Source organism: Chlorocebus sabaeus, chromosome 25 (genome assembly GCF_047675955.1).
Source record: "Chlorocebus sabaeus isolate Y175 chromosome 25, mChlSab1.0.hap1, whole genome shotgun sequence".
NCBI classification, from domain to species: Eukaryota; Metazoa; Chordata; class Mammalia; order Primates; family Cercopithecidae; genus Chlorocebus; species Chlorocebus sabaeus.
In genome coordinates this window covers 28,681,958-28,701,718 of record NC_132928.1, presented here as the reverse complement: position 1 = coordinate 28,701,718, position 19,761 = coordinate 28,681,958, and the positions used below count along the sequence as shown (strand labels likewise).

The 19,761-nt window shown below is 45.8% G+C and overlaps 1 protein-coding gene across 1 annotated transcript; it reads left to right on the top strand.

The window, feature by feature from the left end:
- Window positions 1-5,275: 5,275 nt before the first annotated feature.
- On the top strand, window positions 5,276-7,419 carry GPR25 (G protein-coupled receptor 25). Its single transcript, XM_007989013.3, has one exon. The coding sequence runs from the start codon at window positions 5,333-5,335 to the stop codon at window positions 6,416-6,418; it is 1,086 nt and encodes a 361-aa protein (XP_007987204.1). The 5' UTR covers window positions 5,276-5,332; the 3' UTR covers window positions 6,419-7,419.
- The last annotated feature ends 12,342 nt before the right edge of the window (window positions 7,420-19,761 follow it).

Genomic DNA, 19,761 nt, shown 5'->3' with positions numbered 1-19,761 from the left:
ACCCAGCATGGGCAGCACCTTCCACAAAGGGTGCCTCATTTGGTCTTCACAACACCCCTATCAGGTAGATATTATCATGCCTATTTTAAGATGTGGAAACTGGAGCCCAAGATCACATAGCTATCAAGTTATAAAGTGGACATTTAAACTGGACTCTGACCACTAATAATCTGATCTGGGTGTTCACTAATCAGAAACAGACAAAATGACATATAAGAAATTGATATTGGCTGGGCACAGTGACTCACAGTTGTAATCCCAGCACTTCGGGAGGCCAAGGTAGGAGGATCACTTGAAGCCAGGAATTTGAGACCATCCTAGGCAATATAGTGAGACCGTGTCTCTAAAAAAAGTAAAAAATAAAATTAGCCAGGCATGGTGGTGTGTACCTGTAGTCCCAGCTTCTCAGGAGGCTGATGCAGGAGGATTGCCTGAGCTGAGGAATTTGAGGCTGCAGTGAGCTATGATCACACTGGGCTACACTGCAGCCTGGGCAACAGAGCAAGCCCCTGTCTGCAAAAAAAATAAAGAATAAAAAATAAAAAGAAGAAGAAATACATATAATTTTAAAAAAGAAGAAATGCATCTAATTCTATATCATGACACAGAGCAAGGTTTTAAAAAATATATATTTTAAATTTAATAAATGATGTTAAGAAAGCTGGATAGAGATATGAAAAAATCGATTAAACACTAGGTAAATTTTAAAATACTAACAAAAATTATTTTTTAATGACAGACTGAATCTTCTTACATTGTCAAAGAGAAAGTAACATTCTAAACTCTGAAATTGCTAATAGCAACAAATTTGACTATGAAAATGTAAAACTAAAATAAATAATAGCTAAGAAAAGAATTTGGAAAAATATTTGAATCAAGTGGAATGAAACATGATTCATCCTAAATATATAGTTTGTACAAATTAATAAGAAATACATAGATTATAATAAATATGTGAAGGACATGATTAAAATGGTTCACTTAAGAGGAAATAAATAGATTTTCCATCTTATTTATAAACAAGTGCAAATTGAAATGAGGTACCATTTTACTTCACTGCCTGTTACAATGGAAAATATATGTTACGATGAACATCTCTAAGAAGACTGTGTTGAACCTTATACTCTCATACAATGCCAGTGACATTCTAAACTACTAATCACTGTAAGCATTTGTATCAAGCAATAAAAATTTTCATAGCCTTTGCTACAAAATTTGTATTTATAACATATATATGTTACATGACAGAGTCCATAGCATGTTATAAATACATATAAAAATAAATATGTATAAATGCATATTTACATGTATTTATAACATAAATACAAGAGTATGTTATAACATAATACAATAATACATAAAATTTATATTATGTATTATCACATAATACATAATAAATAATACGTAACAAATAATACATAATATTTATAATATAAATACAAGAGTATGTTATAAAAACAGTATAAAAGAAAAAATCATAAGTGCAATTATTCATTACAAATTTCTATAACAGTTAAAAATATTAGAAACATCCTAAATATCCATATTTAAGGGTTTAGAAAATTAAGCATCATAGACTCATGTGGATTTATATGATATTGAGAATACTGTGTACACTCTAATTACAGATACGACTTTGAAACAACTGTGTAAAAAATGTGAAGGATATCTAAAATGGAATATTTAAAAATAGAAAATCTAAAAATAATAAGATTACAAATGAATACTTTTGAAAATATCCTTCACTGGCTAAGTTTGGTTGTGTAGCGGTAGCAGGTCCAAGATGACTACTTCTCTATTCTGTAATGTGATTAGATGGCTTTTATGATTAAAAATAAAAAGGCAAATACAATTTACTTAAAATGTTAAGATTCTTTGTACAGAAAAATTAAAATTGGAAAAAATAAGTTACAAGAACTTAAATATAACCTGTGAGGGGGGCAAAAAGAAACCTACTCTCGAAAACAATTTAGCCTGAAGCATTGGATATTTATTTAAAGTATCTCCTCTGTTCTCAGGCTTGTGCTAATCACCCTGATGGGTAGAGAGAAGCTCCTCCTCGCCCTGAGAAGTTCATAATCCCATGGGCAAGGCAAGACGGAGCCACATAACAGTCGCCCTGGTGGCTCCAGCAGTGCACAGAGAGGAAGTCCTATTAGGGATGGAGGTCAGAGAAAGCTCCCAGGGGTGGGATGTGTACACAGCCTGTAAGGGTGTGTTTCTATCCGTTGACTTGTGTGTGATCCTGTGGGGAGTCCTCCTGAAGGGTGAAAGAGCAGTCTCATGCAGTTGGCCTTGGTCACTGAAACCGGGCTGGGCACCCCAGGAGGCCAGGACCAAGGCAGTGTCCCTGGCTCTGACCTTTGTTGCTTCTTCCCATCCAGACAAGTTCAGTAAGGCCCACGGACAGCGCCCAGGCCTCAGCAGAGAAAATTCAGCATATGCTGTGGGCCACAGACTTCCCTTGGGTGTGAGATGATGGCCCAGGAAGCAAGTAGCTCTGTGTTTTTTTAAATGAACAACCTACTTCTACTTCCCTTCAACCCCCTTCCTATACTCCCCTCTTGGTCTGCTTGCCCCATTCTTTGTTTTCACCTGGCGGCTTTTCTGCTGTTCATCTCTAGCTTTCAGGATCACTCACACTCTCTGAGCCCCAGACTGAGGTGTGCCCAAGGGGGTAAAGTCCAGCAACACTGGGTCTGTCTCTGATGGTCTCTGGGCTCTGGCAGGCAAGCACTGCCCCTGCTAGCCTTCTAGGGGAGGAGGCTGCAGCCCCCTACTCCACCCCGGATGTGGGCACCACTCACCAGCAACCACATGCTCAGACATTAGAAAAAAGGCTCTGGGGTGGGTCTTCAGGGGAAAACCAAGCCCAGAGGCCGAAATGCATGTGAAGGGAAGGTCCAGACCATTCATTCCCTAGCCTCTTCTCTTCCCTGTGCATCTTGTAATTGGTGTGGGAAAAATTCTTGACAGGTGCAGCCTGAACACTGCATACCCAACTCTCTGTGAGCTCTAGGACCATTTTCTTTTGAGATGGAGACTCGCTCTTTCACCCAGGTGGGAGTGCAGTGGCTTGGATCTCAGCTCACTGCAACCTCTGCCTCCCGGGTTCAAGCGATTCTCTCACCTCAGCCTCCTGAGTAACTGGGACTGGTGTGTGCCACCATGCCTGGCTAATTTTTGTAGTTTTAGTAGAGACGGGGTTTCACCATGTTGGCCAGGCTGGTCTCCATCTCCTGACCTCAAGTGATCTCCCCGCCTCGGCCTCCCAAATTGCTGGGATTACAGATGTGAGCCACTGCGCCCGGCCTCTAAGACCATTTTCCAGATCCTTCCTGGGGATCTCCGTGTGCCAGAGGGACCCCAAGTGAGGGTGACCTTATGTCCCAGTTTGCCCAAAATAGTCCTGGTTTATGGCCCAGGTTAATTCTCATCGTGCCCCTTTCACTCTCAGAAACATCCTGGTTTAGATGATAAATTATTTCATGACCCTACTTCAAACCAACATCAAACTGAACACATACACACATGTGCCTCTCTGTTCTTGGCAGTTAAGGGGACAGTGTCCATATGGTCGCTAAGCAGAGAAACCCCAGGCTCATCTTTGACTCTTCTTTGTGAGACCTATGATGCTACAATTACCTCCTGAATATATCCTCTCCTTTCTGTCCCCACTGCTCATGATCTGTTTCAGACACAAATAATTACAACCTACTGTGGGGTCTCCCTGCCTTGAGTCTCTCCCTTCTCCACAGTTCTGCCAGCGATCTTTTCAAAACACAGATTAATGCCTCCTGACTCCCCCATGACCTGTAGATTGAAATCCAAATCCCTTCATGATTCATCCTGCTTCATCTCCTGTCCCCACCTTCCTACCCTAGGCTCTGGCAGACTGCTTGTCCCCTGAAAAGCCCACATTCCTACTCATTTCAGTATACTTGTTCCCTTCACTCCCTCCTCCGAGTCTGACCCTTTCTTCTCTTTTCTGCTGCTCTTATTTGACTTTCAGCTCCTTCCTGGGACTGATCTCAAGTGTCATCTCCTAGAAGGCCTTTTCTGATTTAGCTTTCCCATCAAAAATAATCACTCCCCCTCCACTAAACCCTAAGAGGGCTTGGCTTTTAACATTTACTACAATTTGGACTCCCGGCATGTTGGCCATTGCACATTCTGCTTATGTAACCATCTCTCCTGCCTATGCAATAAACTGCTAAGGCCAAGAATTGGCTGTAATTGGCTGCATGCCTCCTTCAGGAGAAAGAGCAAGCTTTCCCTCCCCCATCCTCTTCTCCTTAGGGCCCACTGCCCACTCAGGGTCAGACTTCATTCCGCCTCTTCTTTAGGAATCCTCCCCTTACTCTCAGTTTCTCATTTCACAAAGGATCTTGCTGCCTCCAAGCTCCTGACTCATAATTTAGGACAACTAATCTGGTGTTTCATTAGGTGTCATCTTTTGAACTGAGCTTACATCTGTGTCTGGCTTAATAGATAGCTTTTTTAGGCTAGGAGAAGACAGGAAAGAGGCAGATGTGAATCCCAGGCTTGGCCCCTGTCCAGCAGGATGATCTGACTACACTCCTTCCTAGATGCCTTAAAACCCTTCCACTCCGCTTCATGAGGACCTGATTGGGTCAGAGAAGCCACTCACAAGGTGAAGACATAAGCCCCACATTTCAGGATGCTAACAACGGCTTGAGTGCCCAGGGTGGGCTCCCCGACCCACCCAGATCTGCTGTGTCCCGGCAGTGGACTCTTTCCTAGGGAACAGGTGGATTTGGGGTGGGGCGTGCCTTAGGCCCCATACTCATAAAATCCCCTGTCCTCTCCCCTCTAAAACAGAGAAAACAGCAGCCGGTGGGTGCAGGTGGGAACGGGTGAGGTGGAGGCTGAGAAGAGATTAGGGCTCTCTGGCACCCACCACCTCTTGCAACACGACCCTGAGACAGTGGGGCAAGTATCCCGATTTCACGAACAAAGAAACTGAGCAACTAATAGAGGAATGGGCCACGCTCCTACTGGGAGGCGGGGCAGGTCTCCCTGCCCTGAGGACTTTTCCTCCCAAGACTTAGTTGTGAAGCCCCTTTTGCCTATCCCAGCCCTTACCCCTCGGGTCAGCCCCAAATCGGAGGCCACCATCTCTCCCACAGGAGCCTGCCCCTCCCACCCCATCCCCTCCTCCCTCCTGTCTTTCCTGCCCACCCATTTGCTCGAGCTGGGGTGGCAGGAAGGGAGGTGCACGACACGGGCATGAAGAGCAAACCCCCTCCTGCTCAGAGCTGCTGCTGCCTGAGCCCAGGGCTGCACCCAGCGCAGGCCTCGTGGCCAGGCCATGGACCCCACAGAGCCCTGGAGTCCCAGCCCGGGGTCAGGGGCCTGGGACTACTCGGGGTTGGACGGCCTGGAGGAGCTGGAGCTGTGTCCGGCCGGGGACCTGCCCTACGGCTACGTCTACATTCCTGCACTCTACCTGGCGGCCTTCGCCATGGGCCTGCTGGGCAACGCCTTCGTGGTGTGGCTGCTGGCCGGGCGGCGCGGCCCCCGGCGGCTAGTGGACACCTTCGTGCTGCACTTGGCGGCCGCTGACCTGGGCTTAGTGCTCACACTGCCGCTGTGGGCCGCGGCGGCGGCGCTAGGCGGCCGCTGGCCATTCGGCGAGGGCCTCTGCAAGCTCAGTAGCTTCGCGCTGGCGGGCACGCGCTGCGCGGGCGCACTGCTGCTGGCTGGCATGAGCATGGACCGCTACCTGGCCGTGGTGAAGCTGCTCGAGGCGCGGCCGTTGCGCACCCCGCGCTGCGCGCTGGCCTCGTGCTGCGGCGTCTGGGCCACGGCGCTGCTGGCTGGCCTGCCCTCCCTGGTCTACCGGGGGCTGCAGCCCCTGCCTGGGGGCCAGGGCAGCCAGTGCGGGGAGGAGCCCTCCCACACCTTCCAGGGCCTCAGCTTGCTGCTGCTGCTGCTGACCTTCGTGTTGCCCCTGGTCGTCACCCTCTTCTGCTACTGCCGCATCTCGCGCCGCCTGCGCCGGCCGCCGCACGTGGGTCGGGTCCGGAGGAACTCGCTGCGCATCATCTTCGCCATCGAGAGCACGTTCGTGGGCTCCTGGCTGCCCTTCAGCGCCCTGCGGGCCGTCTTCCACCTGGCGCGTCTGGGGGCGCTGCCGCTGCCGTGCCCCCTGCTGCTGGCGCTGCGCTGGGGCCTCACCATCGCCACCTGCCTGGCCTTCGTCAACAGCTGCGCCAACCCGCTCATCTACCTCCTGCTGGACCGCTCATTCCGAGCCCGGGCGCTGGACGCGGCCTGCGGGCGCACCGGCCGCCTGGCGCGAAGGATCAGCTCGGCCTCCTCGCTCTCCAGGGACGACAGTTCCGTGTTCCGTTGCCGGGCCCAGGCCGCGAACACTGCCTCGGCCCCCTGGTAGCTGCCCCGGGCCGCTGGAGGTGGGCGACAGCGGAGCACCGAGAGGAGGGGAGAAGTCCCGGGAGGGGACCCAGATGCGCCTGTTCTGGCGGCAGCAAGCTGCTCCGGCCGGCATCGCATTGCCTCGCGCGCTGCCTGGACTCCCAGAGTCTCCTCCATCAGCTTCCCCAGAACCTCAGAGCAATTGAACTCCCCTAAACCAGGCTCCTGAGACTAGCTGTTCCCTGTCAGCCTGCAGGGTACAAGATAAGTGCTACGAGATGGAGCAGACAGCAACTCGGAGACCCGCAGATTCACCAAGAAGACAGAAGGGAAGGGGATTTCCTTCTCTGCCTCATTGGGAAGAGCACCGACCAGAAATCGAACCCAGACCCCCAAATGCCATTCTGGTTTCTGGCTGTGCTTTCTCCCGTCTCCCACAATAGCTTTTGCTTTCAGAGAAATACCTTCTCCAAGTCAGGCCCTCTGCCCTTCTCACTCACAAAACCCTGGTGTTGAATCTGGTGACACTTCTACCCCTACGAAGCGGTAGGACTCACCTGGAAGTTGTTCTGGTCTTTCCCTCTCAACAGAAGGTCCTGAAATCGCTCACCAGGCGTTTCTTAAGGTCTCCACCACTCAGCTAGGAACCTCAAAATCTTCTCTGTGAATTCATCTTTCTCAATAAACAAACACTCTTGCTAGCCCTGTCTTCACAATCGTCTTTGCTTGCGCAGTGGGAGTGAAATGCATATCAGGAGGCGGGTCGCATACTGGTTGAGACAAAACTCAACACAGTAGTTGAGGTTGATCTCAGGATGATGAGGATTTGGGGTGGTGTCTGGGAGCATGAGAGCTGGCTGCACTCTGCAGGTGCAGTAATCCCACAGGAGGAAGCAAATCATTTATTCTTATTATTTTTAAGGACATTTCACATTTTGAAAGTTACAGAAAGAAAATATATTTATATAAGGGCATCTGCCAGCCGGGTGTCACTTCCGAGAGAAGATGTGTCATTTTGGATTTTCAAATATATACCAGGCCTTTTTTTTTTTTTCCTATCTTTTTTCAGACCTTCCAGTATGAACTGTGGGGATTAGCCATTTTCTGACTCTGTCATTTCTCCTTTGAGGTTTCTGTAGGGTTTGGAAATTCACTGTTTATACTTTTGATTTAAGAGGATTTGGCCTAAAGACATTTCAGTCAGTGTACATCCTAGCCAGATCCCCACAGGCCAGTCTGGATGTTGCAAGCTCTGGGGGAAAGGGTGGGTGTGCACGCGGATAAGCACCTCAGTGCTAGGTTGGGTCTGAAGCCTGGCATTCTGTCGCAGGCTATCCATCCCATCCCCCCATCAAATACCCTGTATTCTCTTCAGCATTTGGAGCTGCTGGATTAGAGCAGATTGAACATCGGGTCTCCTAGATCAGCCTGCCAAAAAGTGCATTTCTGCATGTTCCTCCCATATACTCCAAGAGAGGCAAGCCTTGCAGCCTGTGAGGTCACCTCTGCCAGCAGGACACATTTCAGGCACTTTGGTGTTTGAGAGCTCGGTTAAGTCTTGGCACTTCTTATCCTCACTATTGCTCTCTGAGGCAAGGAATTATTTTTTCATGGGGCTGAGACCCCAGAATTTTCAGGGCAGGGAAGCTGACTCTGATCTGGGTTTGTGTGTAACAAGATCTCAGAATAGAGGAGGCACTTTTCCAGGCTATTGGGACTGAGTCCCCACCTCCACCCCTGCCAGGTTGCTGCTTCTGACTTACTGAGTAGTTGAGTTCCCTGAAAACAGACGGGAAGAAAGAAGGCTTCTCCATGCCCTGGTGGGTTTTTGGCTCCCCTCTTGCAGTAGCTATTGAAACTCAACATTCCCCTCCTGCTGTGGAACTCTGTGCGATGTGGAGAGACAGTTTTGCCCTCTGTTTGAGTAGATCACGGAATTGATCTACCATGTGTCCTTTGGAAATGTTCCCTTAAATACAGACAAAAATGAAAGAGGATCAGTGAGCTCCCATCTCCCACTGGGGAAGATGAGGCTCAGTTTCAGCAAGGAACTGGTTAAACGAGCATTCCCGCATATGTGGCTGGTGGGAGTAGATTCCTTTAGAAAGCAATTGTCAATCTTTATCAAGAGCTTTAGAACTTTTCACATCCTATTTCTTTAAGATGTTTATACCCTTCGACCCTGTAGTTTTGCTTCTGCCATTCTCTTCTAATGCAACAGTACTAAATCTAAATTTTAACGTTTCTGCACTGATTTATAGAAGTTTTTTTGTTTTGTTTTTGTTTGTTGTTTTTTTGAGACAGGGTCTTGCTCTATCACCCAGGCTGGAGTGCAGTGGCGCTATCTCAGCTCACTGCAACCTCTACCTCCTGGGTTCAAGCGATTCTCCTGTCTCAGTCTCCCAAGTTGCTGGGAATACAGGCATGCACCACCACACCCAGCTAATATTTTGTATTTTTAGTAGAGATGGGGTTTCATCGCGTTAGCCAGAATGGTCTTGATCTCCTGACCTCGTGATCCGCCCGCCTTGGCCTCCCAAAGTTCTAGGACTCCAGGCGTGAGGCACTGCACCCAGTGGCTGAGTTATAGAAGTTTTTAAAGAGTTAAACCTCAAAAGAAACCACTTTAAATGTCCAACAATAGTGTAATGTCTTTATTAAGATGAATGACTATTATGCAAATTTAAGATGTTCTTTAAAGAGAGATTGAAAAATGCTGACGATAACTTAAAAGGGAAAAAAAGGTAAAACTGTATCTGTTGAACGCCTCCACACACTTCAAGTCTGGATGATGTAAAATGGTTAGCACTGGTTTTGTTAAGTAAAACAACATGCTTCGTAGTCCTTCTGACAAAAAATGATCTTTTGCTCTTTTATTTCTCATAGCTCAAGTTTTGAACATTATATCTCTTTTCTCTAGGTGCTAACGGAATGCTGTCGATTTATTTCTTTGCTTCTTGCTTGTCTCTCCTGTCAGAATGCGAGCTCCATGCATGCAGACAGTTTTGTCTGTTGGTTCAAGGCTGTGTTCCCAGTGCCTGGAACATGCCTGCACATCTCAGGCACTCACTAACTACCTATTGAATGAATGATCATCAGGACCATGTCATGATATGAAATAATGTCATAGAATGTGAAGAGTAAAAAGAAGGCTATTGCATTTTATGTATAACAGCTATGTTTTATTAAGGGACTTGCAAAAAAAGGCTAGGAAGAAATACAATAATCATTAAGGATAAAGATTGTGTTAGAGTAAGTGGATTTTAGATCCTTTTTTCCCCTCCATTTCTTTACTTTTAAATTTTCTATGAACTTTTTTTTTTTTTGAGACAGAGTCTTCTCGTGCAATCATAGCTCACTGCAGCCTCAATCTCCTGGCCTCAGCCTCCCCCCACCTTGGCCTCCCAAGGTTTGCTAGGATTACAGGCATGAACTACTGTGCCTGGGTTTATAAGCTCCTTCCTTCCTTCCTTCCTTCCTTCCTTCCTTCCTTCCTTCCTTCCTTCCTTCCTTCCTTCCTTCCTTCCTTCCTTCCTTCCTTTTTTTTGAGACAGAGTCTCACTCTGTCACCCAGGCTGAAGTACAATGATGGGATCTCGGCTCACTGCAGCCTCCGACTCCTGGGTTCAAACAATTCTTCTGCTCCAGCCTCCCAAGTAGCCTGGATTACAGGTGCCCACCAATTTTTTTATATTTTTAGGAGAAACGGGGTTTCCCCATGTTGGCCAGGCTGGTCTTGAACTCCTGACCTCAGGTGATCCACCCGCCTCAGCCTCCCAAAGTGCTGGGATTACAGGCGTGAGCCACCATGCCTGGCCCCCTATAAACTTCTTTTAAAGGGCAGTTAACAAATAGCAGCAAGCTACCGAAGCACTGAGCTCAGTAACAAGCTGCCTGTCCTTGGCTACCTCACTTAACCTTCTTGAGCCTCACTTTCTTCATCTAAAGGATGAAGATGATAATATCTCCTCAGGCTGCCTCACAGATCAAAGGAAATAATCTTGAAAGTATTTTGTAAGCTGTGGTGTTTTAGACAAGCATACTGCAGGAGTTTTAGACAATATACCCTCAAGATTAGCTTGTTCCAGGCCAAGCTACCCCCTCTCCATCCTTGTAGCCATGGAGAGGAGACGGGTGGAGCCGCTCTGGGTTTTCAAAAGGTCAGCATCTGGGCTAAGGCTGGGCGCACTGGCTGTGTGTGATTCTGATTTGCTTCTTGTGACTAATTCTGGGCTTCCTCCTCACCTCTGTCAACCCCATAGGTGCTTTCTTGGGGCACAGTGTGGGAACCCAGGGCACTTGGGTTGATGAGTGATTTGGGGAGTTCAGCAGAATGGCAGAGCTCCAAGGGTGGCATTTGGTGATATGACTCAGTCCCATACCACTCTGAAGGCAGAGTGAGGACTCTGGACATTTGTGAGTACGTCTTGCTTGTTAGAACTTACTGGGTCTAACTCCCTGTCCTACCTGGGCCGAGTGGCCACAAGACGTACTTATCCCATCACCCCTAGCCTCAGTCAAAAGGGGAAAATGATGAAAAGACTGGGAAATGCTTGGGATATGAGAGGAAAGGAGAAAGCAATGATGTGAAATCACCCTTCTTCTTCATCATCATGAAATCAAAAAGTATTTATTGAGTGTGTAATTACATCTTCAATGAAAGTGGGTACTGCCTGAGATTCATATTTACATCCATCACAGGGCTTTAAGGCCAGAAGCTCATTTTGTCCATTCCGAGAATGAGGAGACTGAGGGCCAGAGATGGGAGTCGCTTAAGGTAATAATCACCACTTATACCTGTGTAGCATATTGCAATTTTTTTTTTTTTTTTTTTTTTTTTGAGACAGAGTCTCTCTGTGTCGTCCAGGCTGGAGTGCAGTGACACGATCTCAGCTCACTGCAACCTCTACCTCCTGGGTTCAAGCAATTCACCTGCCTCAGCCTTCCAAGTAGCTGGGATTACAGGCACATGCCACCATGTCCAGCTGATTTTTGTATTTTCAGTAGAGAAGGGGTTTCGCCATGTTGGCCAGGTTGGTCTCAAACTCCTGAACTCAAGTGATCCACCTGCCTCGGTTTCCCAAAGTGTTGGGATTACAGGCATGGGCCACCACACCCAGTTGCAAGTTTTTTTAAAGCAGGCTGGCCATGGTAGCTCTCATCTGTAATCCTAGCACTTTGGGAAGCTGAGGTGGGAAGATCGCTTGAGCCCAGCAGTTGGAGACTGGTCTGGGCATCATAGTGAGACCCTGTCTCTAAAAAAATTAAAAATGGCCGGGTGCAGTGGCTCATGCCTGTAATCCCAGCACATTGGGAGGCCAAGGTGGGCAGATCACTCTCGTCCAAAAGGACGAGATCAGCCTGGCCAACATGGTGAAACCCTGACTCTACTAAAAATACAAAAAACTAGCCAGGCCTGGTGTCGGGTGCCTGTAATCACAGCTACTTGGGAGGCTGAGGCAGGAGAATTGCTTGAGGCGGGGAGGCGGAGGCTGCAGTGAGCTGAGATCACACCACTACACTCCAGCCTGGGCAACAAGAGCAAAACTCTGCCTGAAAAAAAAAAAGACAAAGAAAACAAAAATAAATTTGTCAGTTTCGTGTCTGCCCAACTGAAAAAGAAAATATTTACTATCTTGTTACATTATTTCAAAGACAAAAACCTTTTATACATAATATCTCATTACAATATCCCTCTGAAGTAGGTGTCAAGATAATAGCTAATATTTACCGAGCACAGATGAGAGGCTCTGAGCTAAAGTTCTTACTTTATATACATATTTATATAATATTATTAATCCTCACAATAACTTTGTGGGGTATATAATATTACTGTTTCTCTTCTACAGATTTAAAAAATGAGTTCCAGAGAGTTTATATAACTTGCCCAAAGTATCTTGCCTAAAGAACCTATATTATTATCCCCATTTTAGATAGGAGAGTTAGAACTCCAAGAGCTCGGTTGACTTGCCAGGATCACACTCACAGGGCAGGGTTGAAAATTGTTGCTTCCTGGTCACAGCTCAACCCACCTTCCATCTTCCACCAGTTTTCTAGTGCCCAGCTAACCCTGTTTCTCACTAACTGGTACTAAACCAAGTGTTCCAGAGTCAAGGCTGTTGCCCAGCATGGAAATTACCCCACTTCTGTTCTCAAAAAATCAGAATCCCTGTCCTATGGACATGGACAGTAAATTGTTGGGGCATCGGATTGAGAGAGAAACGGGGCTCTTCCCAGGGGTGCTAGGGGCAGGACTGGGGAGAAACCCACCAAACTCAGGGTTGCCTGGTAGTCCCAGCAGTGAGTGACAGAGCTGGGGGAAAATGGGCTGGGCTTCGATGGGCACAGACCTCAGACAACAGCTGCCAGTGTCTGGGTGGAGACTGTGGTTTGCTCTGGGAGATGTACTAGACAAGGGGTGATTAATTGCTACCCTGCTCTGAAAATGACTGTCTTCATGCTGTGCATGCGACCATTTCTTTCTCTGCTCTGCTTCTGAACAACCTAAAGCAAGCAGATTGTGCCATGGGCTGCTCTTATTCTGGGTCCCACAAACACAGAGTGGCAGGATAAGGAAGGTCACAGGGCACTCTGAATTCCGTTTCTTTGTAGTCAAAGCTTTATTCTTTATATAGCCAATTGTCCCAAATCTTCTAAGTTTCTTTTTATTTTCTTTTCTTTTTCTAAGAGGTGGGGTCTTGCTCTATTGTCCAGGCTGGAGAGAGTGGCACAATCATAGCTCACTGCAGGCTCGAAATTCCAGGCTTAAGCCATACTCCCGCCTCAGCCCAAGTAGCTGGGGCCACAGGCACACACACACACACCATCATTCCCAGCTAATTTTTTAAAAATTTGTTTTGTAGAGATGGGGTCTCTCCATCTTGCTCAGGCTGGTCTCAAACTCTGGGGCTCAAGCCATGCTCCCACCTTGGCCTCCCAAAGTGCTGGGATTACAGGTGTGAGCCACTGTGTCAAGCCTTTTCAGGTTTAAATTTCTAAAATTATTATTATCATAAAGAGAGAAAATGTAACATTAAGAGTGAAATAACTCAAGATCCTGCACCCTAATTGCAATAATTTTCATTTTTGCCCATCCTCTCAACCCTTCTCCACATGGTCACATTTTACATTGCTGTGCTCATGTCATGTTCAACTTTATTATTTAGCAGAACATATTATAAACATTTTCTTGTGCCACTATATAGATTTCATAGTTGTCATTTTAAAAGGCATCATTCAGTGTATAGACCACAGTGTAACTAACCATTCTTCTGTGATTAGACATTTATGTTGCTCAGGAACCTCTGCTTTTATAAATATACCGTAACAAACATCATTTCGATCTAGTTTGGGGCTAATTTTGAGTGTCTGTTTCAAACTGAAAAAATTCCCCTACATCCATCACCTTCTTTTGGGTTCTTCCCCCTCACCACCCTGTGTGATTCTATCACCTGTTATGTTCTTTCTCCTTCGAAAGATTGAAACCTCCTCAAAAGCAGTAGCTGTGGACTTGTGGAAAATGCATTTTGAAAAGAAATAGAGCGCACTAGGCTGGACGCGGTGGCTCACGCCTGTAATCCCAGCACTTTGGGAGGCCAAGGCAGGCAGATCACGAGGTCAGGAGATCGAGACCATCCTGGCTAATGCGGTGAAACCCCATCTCTACTAAAAAAATACAAAAAATTAGTTGGGCGTGGTGCGGGCGCCTGTAGTCCCAGCTACTCTGGAGGCTGAGGCAGGAGAATGGTGTGAACCTGGGAGGTGCAGTTTGCAGTGAGCTGAGATCACGCCACTGCACTCCAGCCTGGGTGACAGAGCGAGACTCCCTCTCAAAAAAAAAAAAAAGCATACTTTTTTTTTTGAGTGTAAGTGCTTCTTAGTAACCATATATAGGCATTCAGAGCACAAACTCCAGGGCCACTAGCTGAGTTCAAGTTCCAGCTCTGCTTCTCACCGTCTTTGAGATCTTAGGTAAGTTATTCACTTACATTTCCCCTCAGGATCCTCCTCAGATCACAGGAGGAGGGGATGATACTTCTTAAGTCAGAGTTTGTGAGAGGGTGAAATGTGTTGACTGTGACTATCTGGCACATATTAAGCATTCTATGTTTGCTATAAATTTTGGAGTAAAATTGAATTCTACCGTGGTTGTGGATTTCTCTTCTCTCTCTTTTTTTTTTTTTCCTTTTTTTTTTTTGAGACTGTGTCTCATTCTGTTGCCCAAGCTGGAGCGCAGTGGCGCGATCTTAGCTCACTGCAACCTCTGCCTCCTAGGTTCAAGCAATTCTCCTGCCTCAGCCTCCTGAGAAGTTGGGATTATAGCCGCCCACCACCACGCCCAGCTAATTTTTTGTATTTTTAGTAAGGTCGGGGTTTCACTGTGTTGGCCAGGCTGGACTCAAACTCCTGACTGCAGGTGATCCACGTGCCTTGGCCTCCCAAAGTGCTGAGATTACAGGCGTAAATTACTGCACCTGGCTGGATTTCTCTTCTTAAATTCAGTGATTCAACAAACTTTCATTTTGCATTACTACTGTGCCAGGTAGGGTGCAAGACTGTGGGGCTACAGAAATGGAAAAGATGGCCGGGCCTGGTGGCTTACCCCTGTAATCCCAGCACTTTGGGAGGCCAAGACAAGTGGATCACAAAGTCAGGAGTTCGAGACCAGCCTGACCAATGTGGTGAAACCCCGTCTCTACCAAAAATAGAAAAATTAGCCGGGTGTGGTGGTGGGTGACTGTAGTCCCAGCTACTCAGGAGGCTGAGACAGGAGAATTGCTAGAACCCGGGAGGTGAAGGTTGCAGTGAGCCGAAATCATGCCATTGCACTCCAACCTGGGTGACAGAGAAAGCCTCTGTCTCAAAAAAAAAAAAAAAGAAAGAAAGAAAGAAAGAAAAAAGAAATGAAAAAGACTCCCAGCTTTCCTGCAGAGCAACCATGAATAATTTGTCTCCATCTCACACCAAAAAAGAAATGTAAAATGTGGGCTTGTGTGGATCTTTTGTTTTGGGTAAAATATTATTTTTCCTTTCTTATCTCTTTTTCTTGAAATTAAAAACCATGCGGCAAATCGGTTGCTTTTGTATATCTTTGATTTCTGGGGATCAGTTGGTCAGTGTGTCCCCCCAGTGAAAGACTGTGAGGAGACCCAGGACACTTTGTCTCTCTGTCTGGAAATTTCCTACCAGAGCCCAGAGTGGTCTCTGAAATGAGTGAGACTCTGTGCTTAATCCACAGCGATAGTTCTGTGGCGGTGCTATCTATAGACAAGGCCCCAGCACTGGGTGGGGGTTGGATTAGGAAACCTTTCTGATCCCTGTCAGCCCAAAGGTCCCCAAATCCTATGACTGTAGGCCTAGCCTGTTCTCTAGAGACTTGTCTAGTTTATTGCTTAAAATTATTATTTAACATTTAATAAAATGGACCCATCAAAAGACTAGAAGCAGACATTCATCAATTAAAGATCAAACAATCAGGCAAAACAATTTAAAAAACTCATCCATTACTATGAACAAGCCCATCAATAGGAGATCAAAGAAAGGGAAATAACTGACAGCACTTATGCAAGTAAAATACACTTATCAGCCCACTTAATACATACTTTGTGACATGTAAGAGCCTGATTCTATGTGGTCCTGTACCAAGAGATATATGTGCACACATACTTTATGCATTCTCAGAGGTTACAGTGTAAGGAAGACAACAGAGCAGAATTGGCAGAGGGCTCTCCAGAATGCGGTACTAATAGGGAAGTTATTTTTAATATGTAATAAATCAATACGGGTGTCTTTGTGGGTTTTTCTCATATCACAAGCTGAATTTGGAAGCTAGATCAGTAAGAAGGTGATTGATCACAACTTATGAAGTTTATTGCTTTTTAACAGTAAAACTCGTTTTAGTAGAAATAGCAAATCACCTTTTGCAACCTCTAATAAAATAATTGATTCAGGAAAAGATCATCAACGGCTGCTAAAACCATTGGGTGAGAGGCTTCTGGGGAGCTGGACTATTGCAAGATGTCAACATGTCGCCCCACAGATTACTTCCCAGTGAGAAGGGGGAAAACGCAAAATGACAATGGAGGGGTCAGGTTGTCACCATCTGAACCCACTGATCTACTTAGCATTGCTAAAAGAGACAGACGTGCTTCAGAGTAGGAGCAGGATGAAGCACCCAGCACCACCTGTGAGGTACTTGCCAGAAAATGATAAACCTGAATCTATGCAAGCCTTTGGTGCTAATTTCCATGTTTTAGGAAACATAGGGGTTAGGAGGAGTTAAATTACAACATGAGGACACAGACAGATAAAACAGAATTTAGGACATTTCATGAGACAACTGACACGATTTCTTTAAACAAGTCACTGACATGATTTTAAAAGTTGGAGGTTGCAGGGTGGGGAAAAATACCAGATTAAAAGAGCCAAATGCCATGTGTAGATCTTACTGGATCTAGATACAACCAAATCAAAATTTTATTTTATTTTTTTGAGACAGGGCCTCACTCTGTTGCCCAGGCTGGAGTGCAGTGGTGGGATCTCAGCTCACTGTAACCTTGACCTCCCTGGGCTCAGGTGATCCTCCCACCTCAGCCTCCCAGGTAACTGGAATTATAGGACTGTGCTACCACACCCGGCTAAGTTTTGTATTTTTTGTAGAGACAGGGTTTCTCCATATTGCCCAGGCTGGTCTTGAAGTCCTGAGCTCAAGCATGGAGGCCAGCCCAGGCATCCCAAAGTGCTGGGATTACAGGTGTGAGCCACTGTTCCTGGGCTAACCAACTTTAAAAGACAGTATGAGGACAACTGGGGAACTTGGAATACAACTGGGTATTAGGTGATATTAAGAAGTGATTGTGATAATGGTCAAGCGATCATATAAGAAAAATGTCCAATTATTCAGAGATATATTCTGAAACATTTATTAGTCATATGTCACCATGTCTGGGATTTTCTTTAAGATATTTCACTAAAGAAAAAATTAGTCCCGGTGCAGTGGCTCACACCTGTAATCCCAGCACTTTGGGAGGCCGAGGCAAATGGATTGCTTGAGCTCGGAAGTTCGAGACCAGCCTGGGCAACAAAGTGAGACCCTATCTCTACAAAAAATATAAAAATTAGCTGGGTGTGGTGGCGCATGCCTGTGCTCCCAGTTACTCGGGAGGCTGAGGTGGGAGGACAGCTTGAGCCTGGGAGGCAGAGGTTGAAGTGAGCTGAGATCGTGCCACTGTAGTCTAGCCTGGGCAACAGAGCCAGATCCTGTCTCAAAACAACAACAGAAAAATAAATAAATAAATAAATAAATAAATAAATAAATAAAATAAAATAAAAGGAAATAAAGAAAAAACTATAAAAATGAAAAAATAATACAGGGAAATGTTAATCTTTACTAAATATACTAAATGTAGGTGATGGGTAAATGGGAGTTCATTCCATAGAACTGACTTTTCTACTGAGCCCCGTCTCACCACTGCCCGAGCCTACAGAGCTACGAGAGCACCTACAACACTTTGGTGCACACATTTTTCAACAAATGAATGAAACTGCATTGACCTAAGTGAACCAATTGCAAAGGAGTGTGGACGAGTGTGGGTTGGGGGCAGAGCTCTGAGGAGAGATGGGCAGGAGGTCACACATAGCTGGGTTTATGGACCATTTCAATGGATTTAGACAGCATCTGACCTCAATTAAAACCCTCCTTTCTTCAAAAACACACTCCTTTCTCATCACTTTGAGTATTTTAAGACAAGGCAAAGGTATGAGGTACTAATTTGTTTTTATATAACGCATGCCAAGGCCATAGGCCCAGGCCTGATCACAGGGGGAGATCGGCCTTTTGAAGCCTCAAGTTGTTAAACCACAGGAAGTGGAACTTGGTCGCCAGTAAGCAGGTTTGGACCATTTAATTTGTAATTATCGTGAGTAAATACTATCTTGTTTTTCCTGGGGGTTGGGTGTGAGGAAGAAGCAAAACTTAAAAAAAAAAAAAAAAAAAATTTGGAAATTTAGAAAACATCTTTTAAAAAAAAATCCTGCCATTTTATTGGGTGCTAACTATGTGCAAAGCACAATGCTCAAAAGCATTTTATCTGCATGATTTCATTATCCTCACCACAGTCATGTCAGTGGGTCCTCTCATGCCCATTTTACAGATGAAGAAACTGAGGCCATCTGACTACAAAACACATATTTTAAAAGTTTCCCCCAAATTATGTACCTGAGCCAGGCACTTAACATTCACAGGGTAAATTGATAAAAAGCCTCAAATGGGTCAGGTGCTATTTATTTATTTATTTATTTTTAGATGGAGTCTTGTTCTGTCGCCCAGGCTGGAGTGCAGTGGCGCAATCTTGGGCTCACTGCAACCTCTGCCTCCCAGGTTCAAGTGATTCTTATGCCTCAGCCTCCTGAGTAGCTGGGATTACAGGAGCCAGCCATCATGCCTGGCTAATTTTTGTATTTTTAGTAGAGATGAGGTTTCACCATGTTAGCCAGGCTAGTCTCAAACTCCTGACCTCAGGTGATCTGCCCGCCTTGGCCTCCCAAAGTGCTGAGATTACAGGCATGAGCCACTGTGCCCGGCCTGTCAGGTGCTATTTTAGAGGGCACCTCCGGCCCAAGGTCTTTGAAAAATGCAACTGTTACTAGTGGTATTAAATAAAATTTATTGGAGGTCATATGATTTGGACTGACCTCCTGCTCTAGGCTCAACAGAACAAACCAAAATGGTGTCACTTATGCTAAAATTTCATGTCACCAAACTGAAACTAAATTGTTTATCTGATCTTCCAAGAAAACAGGAGAGAAAGATAATAGCCAAATCCCCAGATAGGCCAGTTTTAGCTAGCATGATAAGAAGTCCCCTCTGCTTTAACCCTTACAAGGAAAGTTAATTGAAGTTACGTGATGCTAACCAGCTGCTTTTTGTTCTGATTCTGCTTTCTTCAGCCCTTTTCTGCCTGTAAAGTCAACCTCTTCTGCTCAGCTCATTGGAGCATTTTTTCTCAGTTTTTAGAGAAAAATGCTACCCAGCTTCATAAATCACAAATAAAAGCCAATTAGATCATTTAACTAAATTTGTCGTAATTTTGTGTTTCGACAGAGGGACAATAATCATCCAGCCCTCAGACCCCCGTCATGGTGTCTTCACCTCCTGCCAGGGCTTCAGGCTTCCTGAGGTGCAGCCCAGCTGGGACCTGGAAATTCCCGACGCCACACACCACCGCCCACCGGGAAGGAAGCATGGACTGGCAACAAAGTGTCTTTACTGTGTGCCATCTGATTGCAAACAGAACCCGGCTTTCCAAGAGACACTGAGGAGGACAGTGGAGAGCTTTTGTCTTGAACCCAGGAAGTGGAGGT